The sequence below is a fragment of the Microtus ochrogaster genome, unplaced genomic scaffold (assembly GCF_000317375.1).
Source record: "Microtus ochrogaster isolate Prairie Vole_2 unplaced genomic scaffold, MicOch1.0 UNK73, whole genome shotgun sequence".
Classification (NCBI taxonomy): Eukaryota; Metazoa; Chordata; class Mammalia; order Rodentia; family Cricetidae; genus Microtus; species Microtus ochrogaster.
In genome coordinates, this window is record NW_004949171.1 from 653014 (window position 1) to 668753 (window position 15740).

At 46.1% G+C, this 15740-nt stretch overlaps 2 protein-coding genes across 2 annotated transcripts; both read right to left on the reverse strand.

The window, feature by feature from the left end:
- Positions 1-3668: 3668 nt before the first annotated feature.
- On the reverse strand, positions 3669-5228 carry LOC101997823 (ubiquilin-3-like). The gene has a single exon (XM_005370167.2). The coding sequence runs from the start codon at positions 5226-5228 to the stop codon at positions 3669-3671; it is 1560 nt and encodes a 519-aa protein (XP_005370224.1).
- An 8018-nt stretch (positions 5229-13246) lies between these two features.
- On the reverse strand, positions 13247-15214 carry LOC101998112 (ubiquilin-3). The gene has a single exon (XM_026777560.1). It carries the CDS (start codon positions 15212-15214, stop codon positions 13247-13249), a length of 1968 nt encoding a protein of 655 aa, XP_026633361.1.
- Positions 15215-15740: the final 526 nt, after the last annotated feature.

Here is a 15740-nt window from a genome sequence, read left to right on the forward strand (position 1 = left end):
TCAAGAACAATGGCAATGGGTCTCTGATCCTACTGCACGTAATGGCTTTGTGGGAGCCTAGGCAGCTTGGATGCTCACCTTACTAGAAATGGATGGAGGTGTGGGTTCCTTGGACTTCCCACAGGGCAGGGAACCCTGATTGCTCTTGCGGCTGAGGAGGGAGGGAGACTTGATTGGGGGAGGGGGAGGGAAATGGGAGGTGGTGGCGGGGAAGAGACGGAGATCTTTAATAAATAAATAAATTATTAAAAAAAAATACTTGCTTAGTCAATACTACATGTGAAAAATATACATGTCAGCTTTGAGAAATATCTGCTAATTCCCCTGTATGACAGTGCCATCATCTTACACGTGATAAAACAGAAAGTGTGGATCATTGCAATAACTGATAGTCACTACAGTCAGTAGATAGACGCTATTGAATAAAGGTATGTTAATCTGTACCTCTACTGCATGATGATAGGAATGTATATGCTTGTCCACTACAATTTGCCATTTAGAAAATAATTTCTTGTAGGCCATTTTAATGTCTTCCACATCTCATGTCACTTCAGTAAATGATTATTCCATTTATTTCAGTGAGCATTTTTACAGTGTATACCCATATGGACTGATGTATTTAAACATGTTCAGTATCATAGTTCACTAGGATTCCCTAGTGGCATTTCATTTGTATTTTAATAAATAAAGCTTGCCTGAAGAGCAGATAGTAAAAACAGTCACCCTGGTCAGCCTTACAGACCAGGCAGTGGTGACACACACCTTTAATCCCAGTAGCCACACTAGTTTGCCATAGAAACCAGGCAGTAGTGGTGTTCGTCTTTAATGCCAGCACTAGGAAGGAGTATAATATGGGAGGGGACAGCTCTCAGGCAGTCTCATTATGAGGATTTTCGAAGGTAGCATCACCATGTCGGACTGGGGTAGCGGTAAGAGCCAGTGGCTAGCTGTTTTGCTTTTCTGGCCTTCAGGTTTTTGTTAATTGTCTACAGGATTCCACTTGCCCATTCTGCCAAGTATCCTTCCCTCGTTTCTAAATTTTCATTTCTTAGGAAATACACAAGATTTTTTTAGCACAGGTACTAACTCCTTTTCCCACTCTAGATTTTCAGCAGTTCTTCACTTCCCCTTGTCTTGCTAGAGAAAGATCCTAGGAAGCAAATTCTCACAGTGGCTAATATCTTAAGGGATCTCATTTCAGTCTCTACTCTGAGCTGGCTGAGCTGGTACCCTGTGGAAATAGTCCAGATATTTCCCCTTCATGGTGGAAATACAAGCCTTGATGACCAAAGCCAAACTTTCACTCACTCACCGATAGCAACGGGGATTTCTCAGCCTTACCAACAAATTCTACTCAAACCTCTGAGAGCTGCTCCTTTTTCAACCTGAAGATAGAATGCACTAAATTTTGTGGTGAGAGATGACATCATGAGAATACCAGTAGCAGCTATCCACCAAAGTATAACAAGACCCAGCACCCAGTAAGGCCACTTGCAATAATTCAGTGATGATTTCCACCCCAATCCCAAGTCTAGCCACAGGGCCTGTGTGATGATCTACGGGGGTTTAAATACTTCCCTTCTTCCATCCTCCACATCAGGTACTCACTTTCCACTCCTTCTTGGGTTCAAACTCATCTGGGAGTATCAGACCAATGCCTTGATGGTATGCATAACTATTATGTCCAACCTGCAGCCAAAAATAGCTATGAATGTACCCCAGTGAAAAATCGTAATTTACTTAAACTATTATAAGATTTTCTAGTGGGAGGTGTGTGACTTAATTGCACAACTCTGAAGCAATATCATTTTGCAGTATAAAAAACTTGAATTTGCATGCTAGGAAAACAAAGAGTTAAGTATATACTAGGTTCATTCCTGGTAAAGCATGACCTAGAGATATTCAGTCCTCTTCCACAATATTTGGCTGTCTGGGCTCATGAGCATCACGTAACACGTTACAGCGCCTGCCTCTGAGTTAACTGCCCTTCTCAGCCTTAATAAGTCCTGAGACTCAGACACACATTAGCTCAGGCTTAACTGACTCCTATGGCCAATCTGAATTTTCTGCCCTTCATACGTACTAAAGCAATTTTCCGACTATGACCTCCCCTCCCCTCCATCCTTCTGTTGCCTATGTTCATGTACATGGCTGGTCTTAAACTGTTGATACTCTGGGGGACACTGCATCTTTCTACTCTGTAAGTCCTGCCCCTGATAACCCAGAAATTACAGGAGCGATATCTGGGTATAAGTGTGAAATCATGGGCTAGCTCTATTAAGACATAGGGCAGAAACGTAGGATTCAGAGTGGGAATGAGCCAGGGGAATGATACTGAAATGTATTAGGAAGTTCTGAGCATAGACACCCCTAGGACACCCAAAGAGAAGGTGAGCAGGCTGGAGGAAATGCAAAAGCACAACTGTTAGAAACCTAGAAGTCATAAATACAAAAGAGCCAGAACTTTGCTTATAAAAAGGGCCAAAACCTCTGAGAGATAAACTTTAAAAGAACTGATATACTCCAGGGAGCAAATGAAATAGCTGATTTCTTAAAGAGGATTAAAGGAAGTACATTCATCAAAGAAACAAGACTTTATAGGTCAAATTCTAGAAATAAAATTTGAAAAAGAATTCAGAGATTTGTAAAGGCTTCTGTATCTTATTGGACTAACTCCCTAACTGCAGATGGTCATAACATTTTGCCCCTGGGAGGGAGACACATCATAATTCAGAGGCAAAAACTGTACAAATAGACCAGTACCTGATAGGGTAACAGAAGTAAGCATTTTGGAGGAGGCAACCCTTGTTTCTGATGAAGGCAGGTGTCAAGGGAAGAACTTTAGCTTAGAGGGAAGTTAAAAAGCAAAAGAACTCTAGACAGACAAACATGCAGACAAAGATATGTGTGGTTTCAAGAGGTCTTAAGAAAAGTCAGGACTTCTTGGGAGAGTAGCAGCTAGAACTCTGACCATGGAAGTAGCCAAAAGAGGTGATGTTAACGCTGGCAGGACACTTGAATGTGGGTGAATATGAGTAAAAATATCAAAAATTTCAGGATTTCTCTATTTTTAGTGTATTGCGTGGGGGTAGGGGGCATGCATGTGGGCGTGTCTCTGCCAGAGTCTACCATCAGGTATCTTCCACCTTATGTTGGGAGAGTGAGCATGGAGATCACTGACTGACTAGGCTTGGCTGGTCTGTGAGCTCCAGACATCCTCCCATCCCACTGCCCAGTGCTAGGGTTGCGGATACACCACTGAACCAGGCTTTTACATGGGTGCTAGGGATCTGAACTCAGTCTTCATGCATGCACAGGAAGCCCTTTACCCATGAGCCATTGAGCTGTCTCCCAGCCCTGTGTTATGTTTGAAACACGAAAAGATCCTTAGGTTATTGACACGAGAGTAAGTAAAGCCTATCCTCAGAGCATTATCCAAGTCTCTCCCCAAATAAGATGATGTTGCCCACACAGCCTCGAACCTACAACACACAGGCTCTCCAAGCAATCTTCTTTAATGAAGAACAGGCTAGGGCAGTGAGAGAAGGGCTGCCCGAATGTGCTCATAACCCAAGGAGGAGGAATTTCTAAAATAAGTGCCTTCCCTCCCCTTCCCCCTTTTCCTCCCTTTCCACAGAATGGTGCAGGGTGAGCATCCCCTGGAGAGACTAGGCCTGTGGAGCCCCAAGAAGCCTCTCGATGGCAGCGTGGATATCTCCATCTGTGGCGATAAGGGCCTGCAGGTTTGCATCACGGTTAGCGAAACCCAAGGCCTTCAGCTGCTCCAGTTCTTGCTGGTAGCGACCTTCAGTGAGGAGGACCGAGGACAGCACAGTGTGGTTAGGCTGCGAACAGGCATTGGCCAAGGAATGGAAGAGCTGAAGAAAGGCCAAGGAGGGTTGTGTGGTATCTTCTCTATGGGCTTGTCTTCTACCCCTAGTTTCTGGGGCTCCTCTAACCCCACGTGGTTTAGTTGAGTCCCGTAAGAACGGTCCCAGCTCAGGCACCTCCCTTGACAGTATCTGCAGGCCTTGTTCTATCTGTAGCAATGCCTGCAGCGCTCGCGGGTTGGTAAGAATGGGGAGAAGCGGCATATGTTGTAGTAGAGGGCTGCCAGTTGCCAGCTGGTGTAGCAGTGCTGGATTCTGCTGCAGGACGTTCAAGGCTCGGCACAAAACAAAGGTTGAGAGTCTCGACTGATTGGTTAGAGGGGCCTTCTCCACTGGCTGCTGGCTCTCTTGGAAGGGGAGATCCGAGTATAGCTGTAAATCTAGTGTACCAGGTCGGCACCCTGAACTGACCTGACTTGAGACGATGCCCTTGACCTGAGTAACTCCTCCTGTACTGACCTCTTGTGCCAAGGGCCTGGCCGAAGTGGAGGTGGCTGGGATGGTGGCAATGGGGTCAGAACTGCTGTGAGTGCTGGCGGCTTCTCCTCTGCACAGCTCTGAACCCGAAATGAGGCCTTTAGAGGCCACCAATAAGGCCAGAGTGGAAAGCATAATCTGCTGGATCTCAGAGCAGCCAGGACGCATAGCATTGTCACCTCCAGGCACTGCTTTTGGAGCCTCCAGCCTCTGCTTGTGTTCCTGCAGGACTTCCTGTTGGCGAGCAGGCTTCGGAAAGGTTTCCGGAAACTTGAGAGCTGGATCGCGTTTCTGTACCGTCTTTGAGGATTCAGGAACATGCAGGCTATTGACTTGTTTCTCATTTGTCAGTCCTTGAATCAGAGGTTCTTCCAAGAATTGCTCCACCGACTCTGGTGCCATCGTCAGCAGTTGGACAAGCTGACTGAAGAAATCAGCTAGGTCAGGTGAGGTTCGGGCCAGCCGGCTTAGCCTGGCTAGGACCCCAGCACTATCAGAGGCAGACGGTTCCGAACGGTGGGCAAAGTGGCCTGTGGGGCCTGCCAGAGTTCCCGTACACGCTGACCCTTTCAGACGAGTCCTCACTACCACGTGGACTGTCGAGTCATCAAGGATGCCACGCTGGCTCAGTATGTCTTGATCCCGGAGAATCTTCCCAGAGAAGATGAGCACCAATCGGTCAGAGTCACAGTGAAGGAATTTGGAGATTTGCTTCTTAAAGCGGTGGACGTTGCTATTTTCTGCCAGCAAAAATTCCTGGCAGTCCTGTGGGGTCTTGACAAACACTCTGATGATACGGGAGGATGGCTCCCTACCTGACACCAGCTGGCTGTCCCCTGCTTCTTCCCTAGCCCGTGCCATATTTCCTTAGGAAGAGGATGCAGGGTTACCCGAGGGCACAGTGGAGCGCACACCTTCGAAAGCTTTGATGTGGCACTGAGCACACCTGGGTGCAGGGACCAGTAGGTGTCCGGTGATGCCCTTTCACCTACGTCCTGCAGATGCCACCTCCCAGTGTACCCCTACAGCCACCTGGCTCCCATACAGGGGCAGCTGCTCCTCTCTTTGGCAATCTTTAGGGGATATGCTGTCAGTGATGAGGTCACAGTTGAAAGGCAGACATGAATGGGGGCAGGGCAGAAGTCTGTACCACCTGCCTGAGGCTGGGTTTTCCTCATGGTCAGACTGAAACTTAAATAACTTAAATGGGGGAAAACATGTCACCATCTAGAAACATGTTTAACACAAACCTACCTGTTCCTCTTCAAATCCTGAGCATGGCAAGTGGCAATGGCTGAGTTGGAAAGCAGTGTCTACATGTTAGCTTAGACAGCACCCATTCTGTCCACTAAATTACTGGACGCTCATCATGGTCCAGCTGAGGCCTGAAGTCCCAGTTTCTATCTGAATAGAATGAAGGTGTGTGATTAATATGTAGAGGCAGCTCACAGTTTCAGTGGGATACTTGTATCCCAAGGCCCTTGGGTAATCTCTCTACATGGTTCTAAAGATAATATATTCCAAAGTCCTAATAGATGGCAGAGCTGCTTCAGAAAATAAACTGATGGGGAGAGGGGTGGCACTGGGAAGATTGCTACGTGGTTAAGAGGAATTGTTGCCTTTCCAGAGGACCCTAGCTCAGCTCCCAGCACCCACTTCATATAGCTCCCAATGTCCAGAAACTCCAGCCTTTTTCTGGTTTCTGAAGGCACCTATACACATAGCAGATATACACCAGCAATTAGTGGAAGGAAACAGTTTTTAAAAGAAAGTCTCCGCTCAGAAATTGTTGGTTGGGGTAGAAGAAACCACAGCAGCACTTGGAATCTAGATCTAAACAGGATTTAATTACCGTAAGACTGAGCTAAACAAGATTTAATTACTGTAAGACTGTATGAAAGGGGGCATATTTCGGCTAAGTTTGGACCACTCCAGATAGGTAAAGCCTGAGGGAAAATGTAATCTCTCCAATCTTTCCAGCAGTATTTGCTGATATGAAGATAGATTGGGTTGTGTTGTTTTTATCATTAACATTAACAATCATCATCAACCACACACACACACACACACACACACACACACATACACACATACACCTTTTTTTTGGTTCTAAGATTTCCAGTGACCACAAAACTCAGCAACAAAAGAATTTGTCTGCCTAGAATGCCACCTCTAGGGGAGCTGAAAAGGGGCAAAATGACCATATAGGTCACTACGCACCTGTATTACCTTTCAGGTGCTCTTAAACTTTGGTAGTCTTGAACCAGGATCTCCAGTACCAACAATAGCAAGTCCTGATAAGATGTCTTCATTATAAGATGTATCATCTTGATAAGAGAGTTTCAGAGCCTGAAAGAACTCTTCAGCCCTATGGCTGGCTGACAGCTCGCCTCTCTAGACAGTGTGCAGCCCACGAACTAACCTCCAACATACAACTCTTGCTGCAAAAGCAACTCTTTTGAGATTCTCTTTGCATTGCCCTCACCGTGGGAGAGGGTGAGGGAGGAAGTGGGACGGGGAAAGCAGTGCAACTACATTTTAATTTTAAAATAAATATGAACAATTTCTATTCCAATGGCATTGTTGTTGGAATACCGCATTCTCTGCGGCACTTTTGCGGACATCTGGTGTGCTAGAGTGTGGAGAAGTACCTAAATTGTGATTTCTTGGATTCCTAGAGACCTTTCCATTCCCTCATGAAGACCTGAGCAGGGAGCTGAGGCACCCACGTAAAGGCAGATATAATGCTGTAGGACTATAACTCAAGCACTGGGAAGGGTGTGGATATCAGTGTACACACGGCTCCTGGCTTCTCAGTGTAGCTGGACCATCACCCTCCATTTTGGATAGGAGACACTGTCTCCAAAAACTAACATGGAACTTGTCTGGAGTCAATATCAATCTCTATCCTTTATATGCACATGTATGGGCAAGTGTGTGTTCAGGCACAAGTGTATACATACACCTCAGAGGATCGGGGGAACACCAGAAATCTAAGAGTTATACAGCCAGAGTTGTTGGTTAAAACAGTCAACTCTGAATGGGTAAAGTAAGAGCACAGGGATGTAAATGCGGGCACACACATGGGTAAATGGTGATACGAGGCTTTGACTCCATGGACATATTTGCAGGAGTCAGAGATTCAAAACTCCCAACAAAATGCTAAAGATCACATTCTGTTCATATGTTGGGAACTAAGGATTAAAGCAGAAATTAATTTCTCCTGGGCACAGTGATTAACTTCAGGGAGCCTAGAAGTAGCCTGTCCATTTTATTTTTAAAAAATATTTTTTTAAATTTGTGTATACAGTGTTCTGCCTCCATATGTGTCTGCAGGCCAGAAGAGGGCACCGGATCTCATTGTAGATGGTTGTGAGCCACCATGTGGTTGCTGGGAATTGAACTCGGAACCTCTGGAAAAGCAGGCAATGCTCTTAATCTCTGAGCCATCTCTCCAGCCCCCTAGCCTGTCCATTTTAAACCCTGACTCTATCCGTGTGTTTTCCCTCCATGTATGCTTCAGCCTTCCTCATTGCTAAGCCAAAATTAACAGCACAGCTATGGAGAAAGGGGAAATCGGTCTTCTCCAGGGACAGGCCCCCTCAGAGGTCCCCAATCCCAATTGGTCAGGCTTAACTAAACACACAAATACAGGCAACAACAAGGACTGAACAGGTTGTATTTATGTATACATTGCGTGTGTGCCCGTATGTGCCCGGTTGTGTTGAAAGAAGCTATGGTGTTGAGAGTGAGGGGACACGGGAGAAACTGGAGAGCTCGGGGCGGGGGGGGGGGGTGGAAATGCAGGGCTCGTGTATGAAATTTTAAAAACAAAACATAAAATCAGCATTAAAAAGAGAAAAGAAAACAATTCTGTGCAGACGGTTGTGGTATCTAACACAGTTATTTCCAGCACTCGGAGGTTGAAGCAGGAGGAGTTGCTTCAAGTGTGAAACCAGCCTGGCCTACATAGTGAGACCCTGCCTCAAAAAGAAAATCAGGAAACTTCTCTTTGCACCTGCGTCCTTCCAGAAACATGCTCTGCACTGCCATCAGAAGTGGCACTTTTTGCTAGATGTTAGGCTTTCTCTGTTTTATATTCCATCTTCAGATTGCGGTCAGCACTGATGGTGTGCTCTGGTCAGCAGGCCCTGTGGCTCTGGTTCTTAAAACTGTCCTCTAGCACGGGTAATGTACATATGTTTAGTAGGACTGGCCTCTTGTGGTTGTGCAACATACTGGGGTTTTTTCAGACTATTCTCCCTCCCTCAGCATCCATTAATAGCCAGCAGTTCTTCACCTAGAGGTATGGTCTTGTGAAATTTCCTACATCCTGATTGGGAAGTAAAGTGATGTCGTCATTATGCAGGTCTGATTGCTAAGATTTCACAGGGGCAGCTCTCTGTTATACAGAAGATACTCTCGTAGCAGATGTTCTGGCCCTCTGGCTCTTAAAATCTTCTTACTAAAGTGATGCTCAACTCCCTGTCTGGGATCAAGCAGCTCCAGATTTAACCACTGTTCGTTGTTTGGTTCAGTTTATAGTAAATCTCTTGATAAAGGAAAGGGCATCAGGCAGAAAGAGTCAGCTACCAGGCCCAGAATATAGAATATATGAATGACAGCAGAGTCTGCCCTTTTCTTCTCTACCCATATGACACTACGCCCATCTTGTCACGGCCTAGAAGTTTCATCTTGAACCACTGCTAATGATAAGACTCAAGACAGTGACAGTGGATAGGGAATCCCCGCAGTCAAGCACTTTCAGTAATGTCTGAAACTGTAAGGTCTTCTCTCACTCCAATTCCAGAGACCTTGTCTCCTGCAGCCCTGCTCCTGTGGTAGCTACTACTTGATTTGTATTGCCTGGTCTCCCAAGAATTTCTTCATTCCTTTGCCCTTCTGCTCACGGGTATTCTAAGGCTCCATCATTTAACCATTTGTTGTGTTTCACATACAAGATGGCACCTTAGCAGCTGGTGGAAGACAGCAGCCTCCTCTGCCCCAGTATGGTCCATTTCCTGGGTGCACCACCATGGTGCTGCGAAAGGATAGTCTCTGATGAAGCTACAGAAGGATTGCAAGCACCCAGTCCACTCTTGAAGGATCTCAAGAGCTGATGGGATGGTGAGTTAGTCAAAAATTATAGATAATAGTGTGGTGGTTCTTCGAAACTTTAATAGATGGATCATATGACTCAGTAATACTGCTTCTGAATATATATCTAAAGGAAATGAACCCAGTATAGGAAAGAACACTGTTTTTTGAAATAAAGTAAACATAGAAACCCAAGAGCACTGTGTTCTCTCTCATGAAGCTTAAGTCAATCAGAGGCATGAGCCAGTTGGTAGAGTGCTTTCCCGGCATGTATGGGGATCTTGGATTTGATCCCCAGATAATTTGAAAGTAAAGTAAAAAGCACGCTGAAACAATGAAAACAGGAAATTGAACTTGATGCATGTGTGTTCCATTCAGGCTGGAAATGTTTCACTGAACCATGTTAGTATACACAGTTAACACGTGTTAACAGAAATATTGTATGAACACACTATGACAAGAAAACCATTCACAGCCAGGCATGGTGGTGAATAGGTCCCAGCACTTGGAAGGCAGAGGCAGGTGAATCTCTGAGATTGAGGCCAGGTTGTTCTAAAGAGTGAGTTCTAGGTCAACCAGAGATATACAGAGAAATTGTCTCAGAAAAAAAAAAGGAAGGAAGGAAGGAGGGACAGAAGGAGGGAGGGAGAGAGGGAGAAAGGAAGGAAAGAAGAAAGGAGAGGAAGAAAAAGAAAGGAAGAAGGAAGGAAGGAAGCAATCTACTAAACATTTTCCTAGACAAGACTTTAAAACTCATCCCAACTGCTCTTTGGCACTCCGAGGAGCCTCCAGAATTCCTCTCACCCAGATGAACTAATTAAGTTTGATTTTTTTTGTGCAGGTGTGTAGATCTGTGCACATGCAGGATGGGTGGCTTTGTAGTCCAGAAGAGGGCATCAAACCACCTAGAACTGGTATTTCAAGTGGTTGTGAGCAACCCACTCCAGCAAGGACTCTGGGAATCAAACTTGGATTCCTCTGCAAAAGCAGTATGCATTCTTAACCACTAAGCTATCTCTCCAATGCAAAAAAAAAATTGTATGAAGATTATTTTCCTCTTGGCCTTCCAAAGACGGAAAACGTGCTGTATCCATCTTCTGCAGTTAAACACACCCTGAAGAACACCCCTTCTGAGTTGCAGGAAATGATGTAGTTATGATTGCCTCTTGATGTTTTTAGTGCTGCAATAAGAAGCTTTTTATTTGGACAAGAGTTCTCTCAATATAGAAAAGAGGCAGGGAAAATCATAGCCCACACAGCTATATGCCCCACCTAGAGATTGAAATCTAAGTCTTCAAAAAAAGTTGTTTCTAGAAGTCTTTAAATCCAGCACTCAAGAAGCAGAGGCAGGTGGATCTCTGTGAATTTGAGGCCAGCCTGGTCTACACAGCGTGAGTTCCAGGACAGGCTCCATAACTACGTAGAGAAACCCTCTTTTGAAAACCAGAAAAAAAAATGTTGGTCTCATCTTTACACTACATGCTAGTAGCTAGTCTAACTCTTCTGATATTTGGACAGCTATGAAAAGGAAGAGGAAAGGGAGGCTGGATTGCTGGATTCAAAAGGATGCTATACAAAGTCTCTGACGTTTAAATACATACCACAGGCAGCTTTCCTACAGAGATATAATCCACTGAAGACTTCCTTTCTTCCCTGGCTGCATGTGGGTGTTTTTGTTTGTATTCCTGCTCTGTGTGAAAACTTTGACTTAATGTACCATATTTAGCATAGATACATGTGCATCTGTGCATAGGGTACGTCCATGTGGAAATACACATATGTGCCTTTCTTCCAGTATATATTCATGCACTCATTCCCGTGTATGGGTACTGAAACTCAGGGCTCACTTGGTTCACTTATGGATTGTAACATGTTTCCCCTAGAAACGAACAGGTAATGGAAACAATACTCTTGCCTGAGGTCTGCGTCCTAAGTCCTCTAACTACAGTGTTTGTGCACAACATTCCTTCTGCAGGGGCAGCCTTCCTTCCTCTTCTCATCACTGGGTGACGTCCAGGTCTCCCAAGACTAGACTATCAATAAGCCTGCTCATGCTATTTCAGAGATCCTCACCTGTTTTCTTTTGTGTGTGCAGCATGTATGGTGTGTGTGTGTGTGTGTGTGTGTGTGTGTGTGTGTGTGTGTGTACACGTGCATGTATGGTGCATCACTCATGTGGAGACCAAAGGGCAACCGCAGCATCAGTTCCTATCCATCACCTTGCTTCAGATAGTCTCTGTTGATATTTTCAACTGTGTGCACCAGGCTAGCAGGCCACGGGCATCTGAAGAGTCTCCTGTCTCTCTGTCACAGCTGTAGGAGCACTGGGATGACAGACACTAACGGTGCAAACCTGGCTTTTGCATGGTTTCTGAGGATTGGAAGTCACATTTGACTGTGCTTTTATGCACTAAGCTATCGCTCCAGACTCGTCATTTTTTTTTTCGTACCTTATCATACATTCATATAACCACAAATAAAATATACTTGTTTGAGCAATTGCTGCCAGTATATCATAAACCAATGAGGGAAGAGTTGTCTCTATTTTACTCATATTGAGTTCCTAACACCTAGCTAGATACTAAGTGTAGGGTAGCCACTTCATATTTGAGCTAGAAAATGTAGGGATTCAACTCTCCTGGCACTTTAAAAAGTTACTGCTCTTGCCGAGGATCTGGTTCAGTTCCCAGAAGCCACATCAGGTGATTCACAATGGCCTCTAAATCCAGTTGTGTGGGTCTGGTGCCTTCTTTTGGCCTCTACAAGCACAAGGACACACATCATACACATATATTCACTCAAAACACAAAGCACACATAATAAATAAATCTTCAAAAAGAAAAGAAGTAGGAATGCAAAGAGGAGGAAGAGAGGAGAAAAAGGAAGAGGAAGAAGAAGGAGGAGGAGAGGAAATGATACTCTAAATCTAGCTATATGGAATAATAAAAACTCAGTGAAACTACAGAATCCAAATTGTAATTGAGCCTGCATCCTTGCTGCTGTAGCTCTTATCCACTCAGATATTAATATTAAGTCTGTGAGATAGCCTTTGGGGACAATAAATATAAGAAATTGTATCCTCTCTCTAGCCAGGCAGGTAATAAGGCTTAACCATAAAACAGAAGACATGGTAGTACCTCCTACACTACACAAAATCTGAAAAATCTTCGGGCTGATGAGGGAGGGGAACTTGATTGGGGGAGGGGGCGGGAAATGGGAGGCGGTGGCGGGGAGGAGGCAGAAATCTTTAATAAATAAATTAATTAATTAATTTAAAAAAGAAAAAATCTGAAAAACTTCCAGGATAGCAGGAAATCCATTGGCCTCCCACTTCAAAGGGGGGCAGCAATATCCCTTCGCATCCCCCAGCCTCAGACTCCCCTAGCTGCCAAACTTTTAGCTCGCTAAGCACCCCAGAAAAACAGCCCTTTACTGCCTGTTCCCCCCCCCCATGTCCTCCCCCTTTCTCAGAGCCCACAAGAATTAGACTCAGGCAATAACTGGCACTAGAGATTGGATGTAATTGCTTCTCAAGATAGGTATACACAGAGCTCAGTCCAGGGCCCCAGGTAGGAGAGTGGCAGGCACGGTTGGGTCACACATCCCCACCCTATTTCTGGCTTTTCGTCTTCTTCATTGACTCCAGAACATTGTCTCCACAGTAAAGAACATCATAGTAATTTGGTTTATAGTGCAGCTGTATTCAAGAATAGGAGAACTACGGTAATAAGACATGGGGAAAAGGCACAAAGGAAAAGATATGGTCCAAATAACTAGAGCTCCTAAGACTTCCTCAGCTTCTCCACAGCAGCATCTACATCACCTCCTGTAGCAATGAGGGCCTGAAGATTGGCTTCAAGGTTCAGAAAGCCCATAGCCCGTAATTGCTCCAGTTGCACCCGGAAGTGAGCCTCTAGCTGTAGTTCCTGAGGATTGGTACTAGCTAAGGCTTGCAACACCTGGAGGAAGGAAGTGGAACGGAAGCCTGCCTCTGCAGAACCCTGCACTTGGGAAACCTGAGGAGTTGGGGCTGGGTGGGAATCCTCAGACAGAAGAGGACCTTCTCTAGATTCTGTACCTCCTGTTACTCCACTCAGCCCTGCTAGGCAGGGCATGAACCAAAGGAGGAGGCAAGGTGCTTCAGTAGCCAGGATTTGCAAACCCTGCTCTATCTGTAGCAAGGCTTGCATGACACGGGGATTTGCCATGGCTGCCTGAAGATGCAACAGTAGTGGTAGCTGTTGGTATATCTCATTCTGCATTCGAGGGACCTGATTTGTGCCAGCTGACCTCGGAGGTCTTGGGTAACCTGTTGGAGGCACCCAAGGAGATTCTGGGCCTCCAGCCGTGGCTGCCACAAGGGAAGATAGTATAGGAACAAAAGGGGACCTATTGGCAGAATCTCCTATCTGAGAGGTAAGATCCGGCAGGCTAGTGCTCTGGCCGGGAGATTCCTTCCCTGCATCATGTAGGCTTCCACCTTGTCCAATACTATTCTCTGGTAAGTGTCTCAAAAAAGCTGGGCAGGAGGACTTTCCCTTGACTGTTACTGACGCTTTGGGGAGAGGCTGACCTGACCCAGGTTTGTGGGATGAGGGTAAAGTCGGAGGAACTCTGTTTCCTGATAGTGGTGATTCCTGGCTTGGGCTCTGAGCAGGCACAGTACCCTGCAGATAGGGTCCCAGAGACTGGGAGGTCTCGTGTAACTGCTGGAGATAATCAAAGAGTCCTATGTTATCCAGAAATCTTGGAAGTCTATTTCTACTCTCAGATGCATCCTGGTCCCCAGGCTGTCTTCCTTGTCTGCCACCTGAAACTCCATATGTAGAAGTCCATGGGTTAGGAAGAGGGTCACAATTCTCTGTCCTTGATGGTTGGCAGCTGGTGGTGGTGGTACTAGTGGTAGTAGTAGTAGCAAAAGGATTGCCACCAAACTGCTCCTGCACTGCATTAAGCATGGGATCCATAATATCTGTATACATAGTACGGAGCACATTATATCCACCAGGGATGCTCTCCAGGTTACTGAGTGCACGGTCCTGGCTACGCATCATCTCCTGCATCATGGAAGGGTTACGTAGAAACTCCATCGTCTGCCGCATGATCTCGGGGTTGTTAAGAATATGACCAATCTCAGGGTTCTGCTGGATCAGCTGCTGCATGTGAGGATTGTCAAGAACCAGCTGGCGCACTAGACCTGTGTTGGACAGCAGACCCTGGATGAAGGGGTCATCAACGAGTTGAGCCACAAGTTCAGGCACTGAGATGTGCTGCCACATGAGAGAGCCTGGCTGGTCAGAGAAGCTACCTGAGGTCAGACCCAGCCCACTGAGGCCTGTGAGGACACCCAAGCTAAAAGAAGGAGACCCATCTACAGGGCAAACAGAACTTGACTGAGGGAGTACTCCAGGATTGGGGCCTGGAGTAGATGCTGGTGGAGCCGGGCACTCAGTGCCTGTGGTCCGACGCTGCATCTTGATGACCAAGTGAACTGTGAGGCCATCTCGCACTCCACACTGTGCCAGTGAGTCAGGGTCCTTGAGAATTTTTCCCGCGAAGATTAAGACCAGCTGATTTGGATGTGCCTTAAAGCGGGGTGATATCTCTTCCTTCAGCTGCCGGATGGTGCACGTGTCTACAACTGAGAAATCCTCCTTGTCCTTGGGTGTCTTCACTGTCACCTTGATGAGGTGGGACTCCTGGGCTGGTGCTGGGCTGCCCTGTGGTAACGCCTCTCCACTTTTGGCCATGGTGGGCAGCAGGAGGCTCAGGTCTGTTGGGGACACAGCTGAGGGGACAGGGGTGGGAAATGGAGATCATCCTTTCAGCAAGGGTGAAAGGAAAAAAGGAGTATCAAGAGGGCCTTGGGTCTTAGGGCAGGGGAAGTTGTAGTGTCCGCATGAAAAGGACCATAAGGTCACTTGGAGAGGGATGCTTTGGGTAAATTATGGAATTAAGATGTGTTAGTCAGGGCAAAACCACACAGGGCATAGGGAAATGCTCTTCAGGTGATGAGTAAGGGGATTATGGGGAGTAAATGCCTGGTTGGGGAATACACACCATTCTGCTGTGGCCCCGTCCTTCCTCTTAGGCAGGGCTCCAAACTGCCCTCATCTTGCTCCACAGACACCCTGTAGACCTTCTGAGCTGGAATCCATTCCATCAGGTCACCTCTGTGACCTCAGCGCTAGCATCACAGCCTCGCACCATGGAAACTAGAGACTCCAAGGTGATCAGAGTCCCTGGGAACCCCATTCTCCCCACTTCTTTATCTTA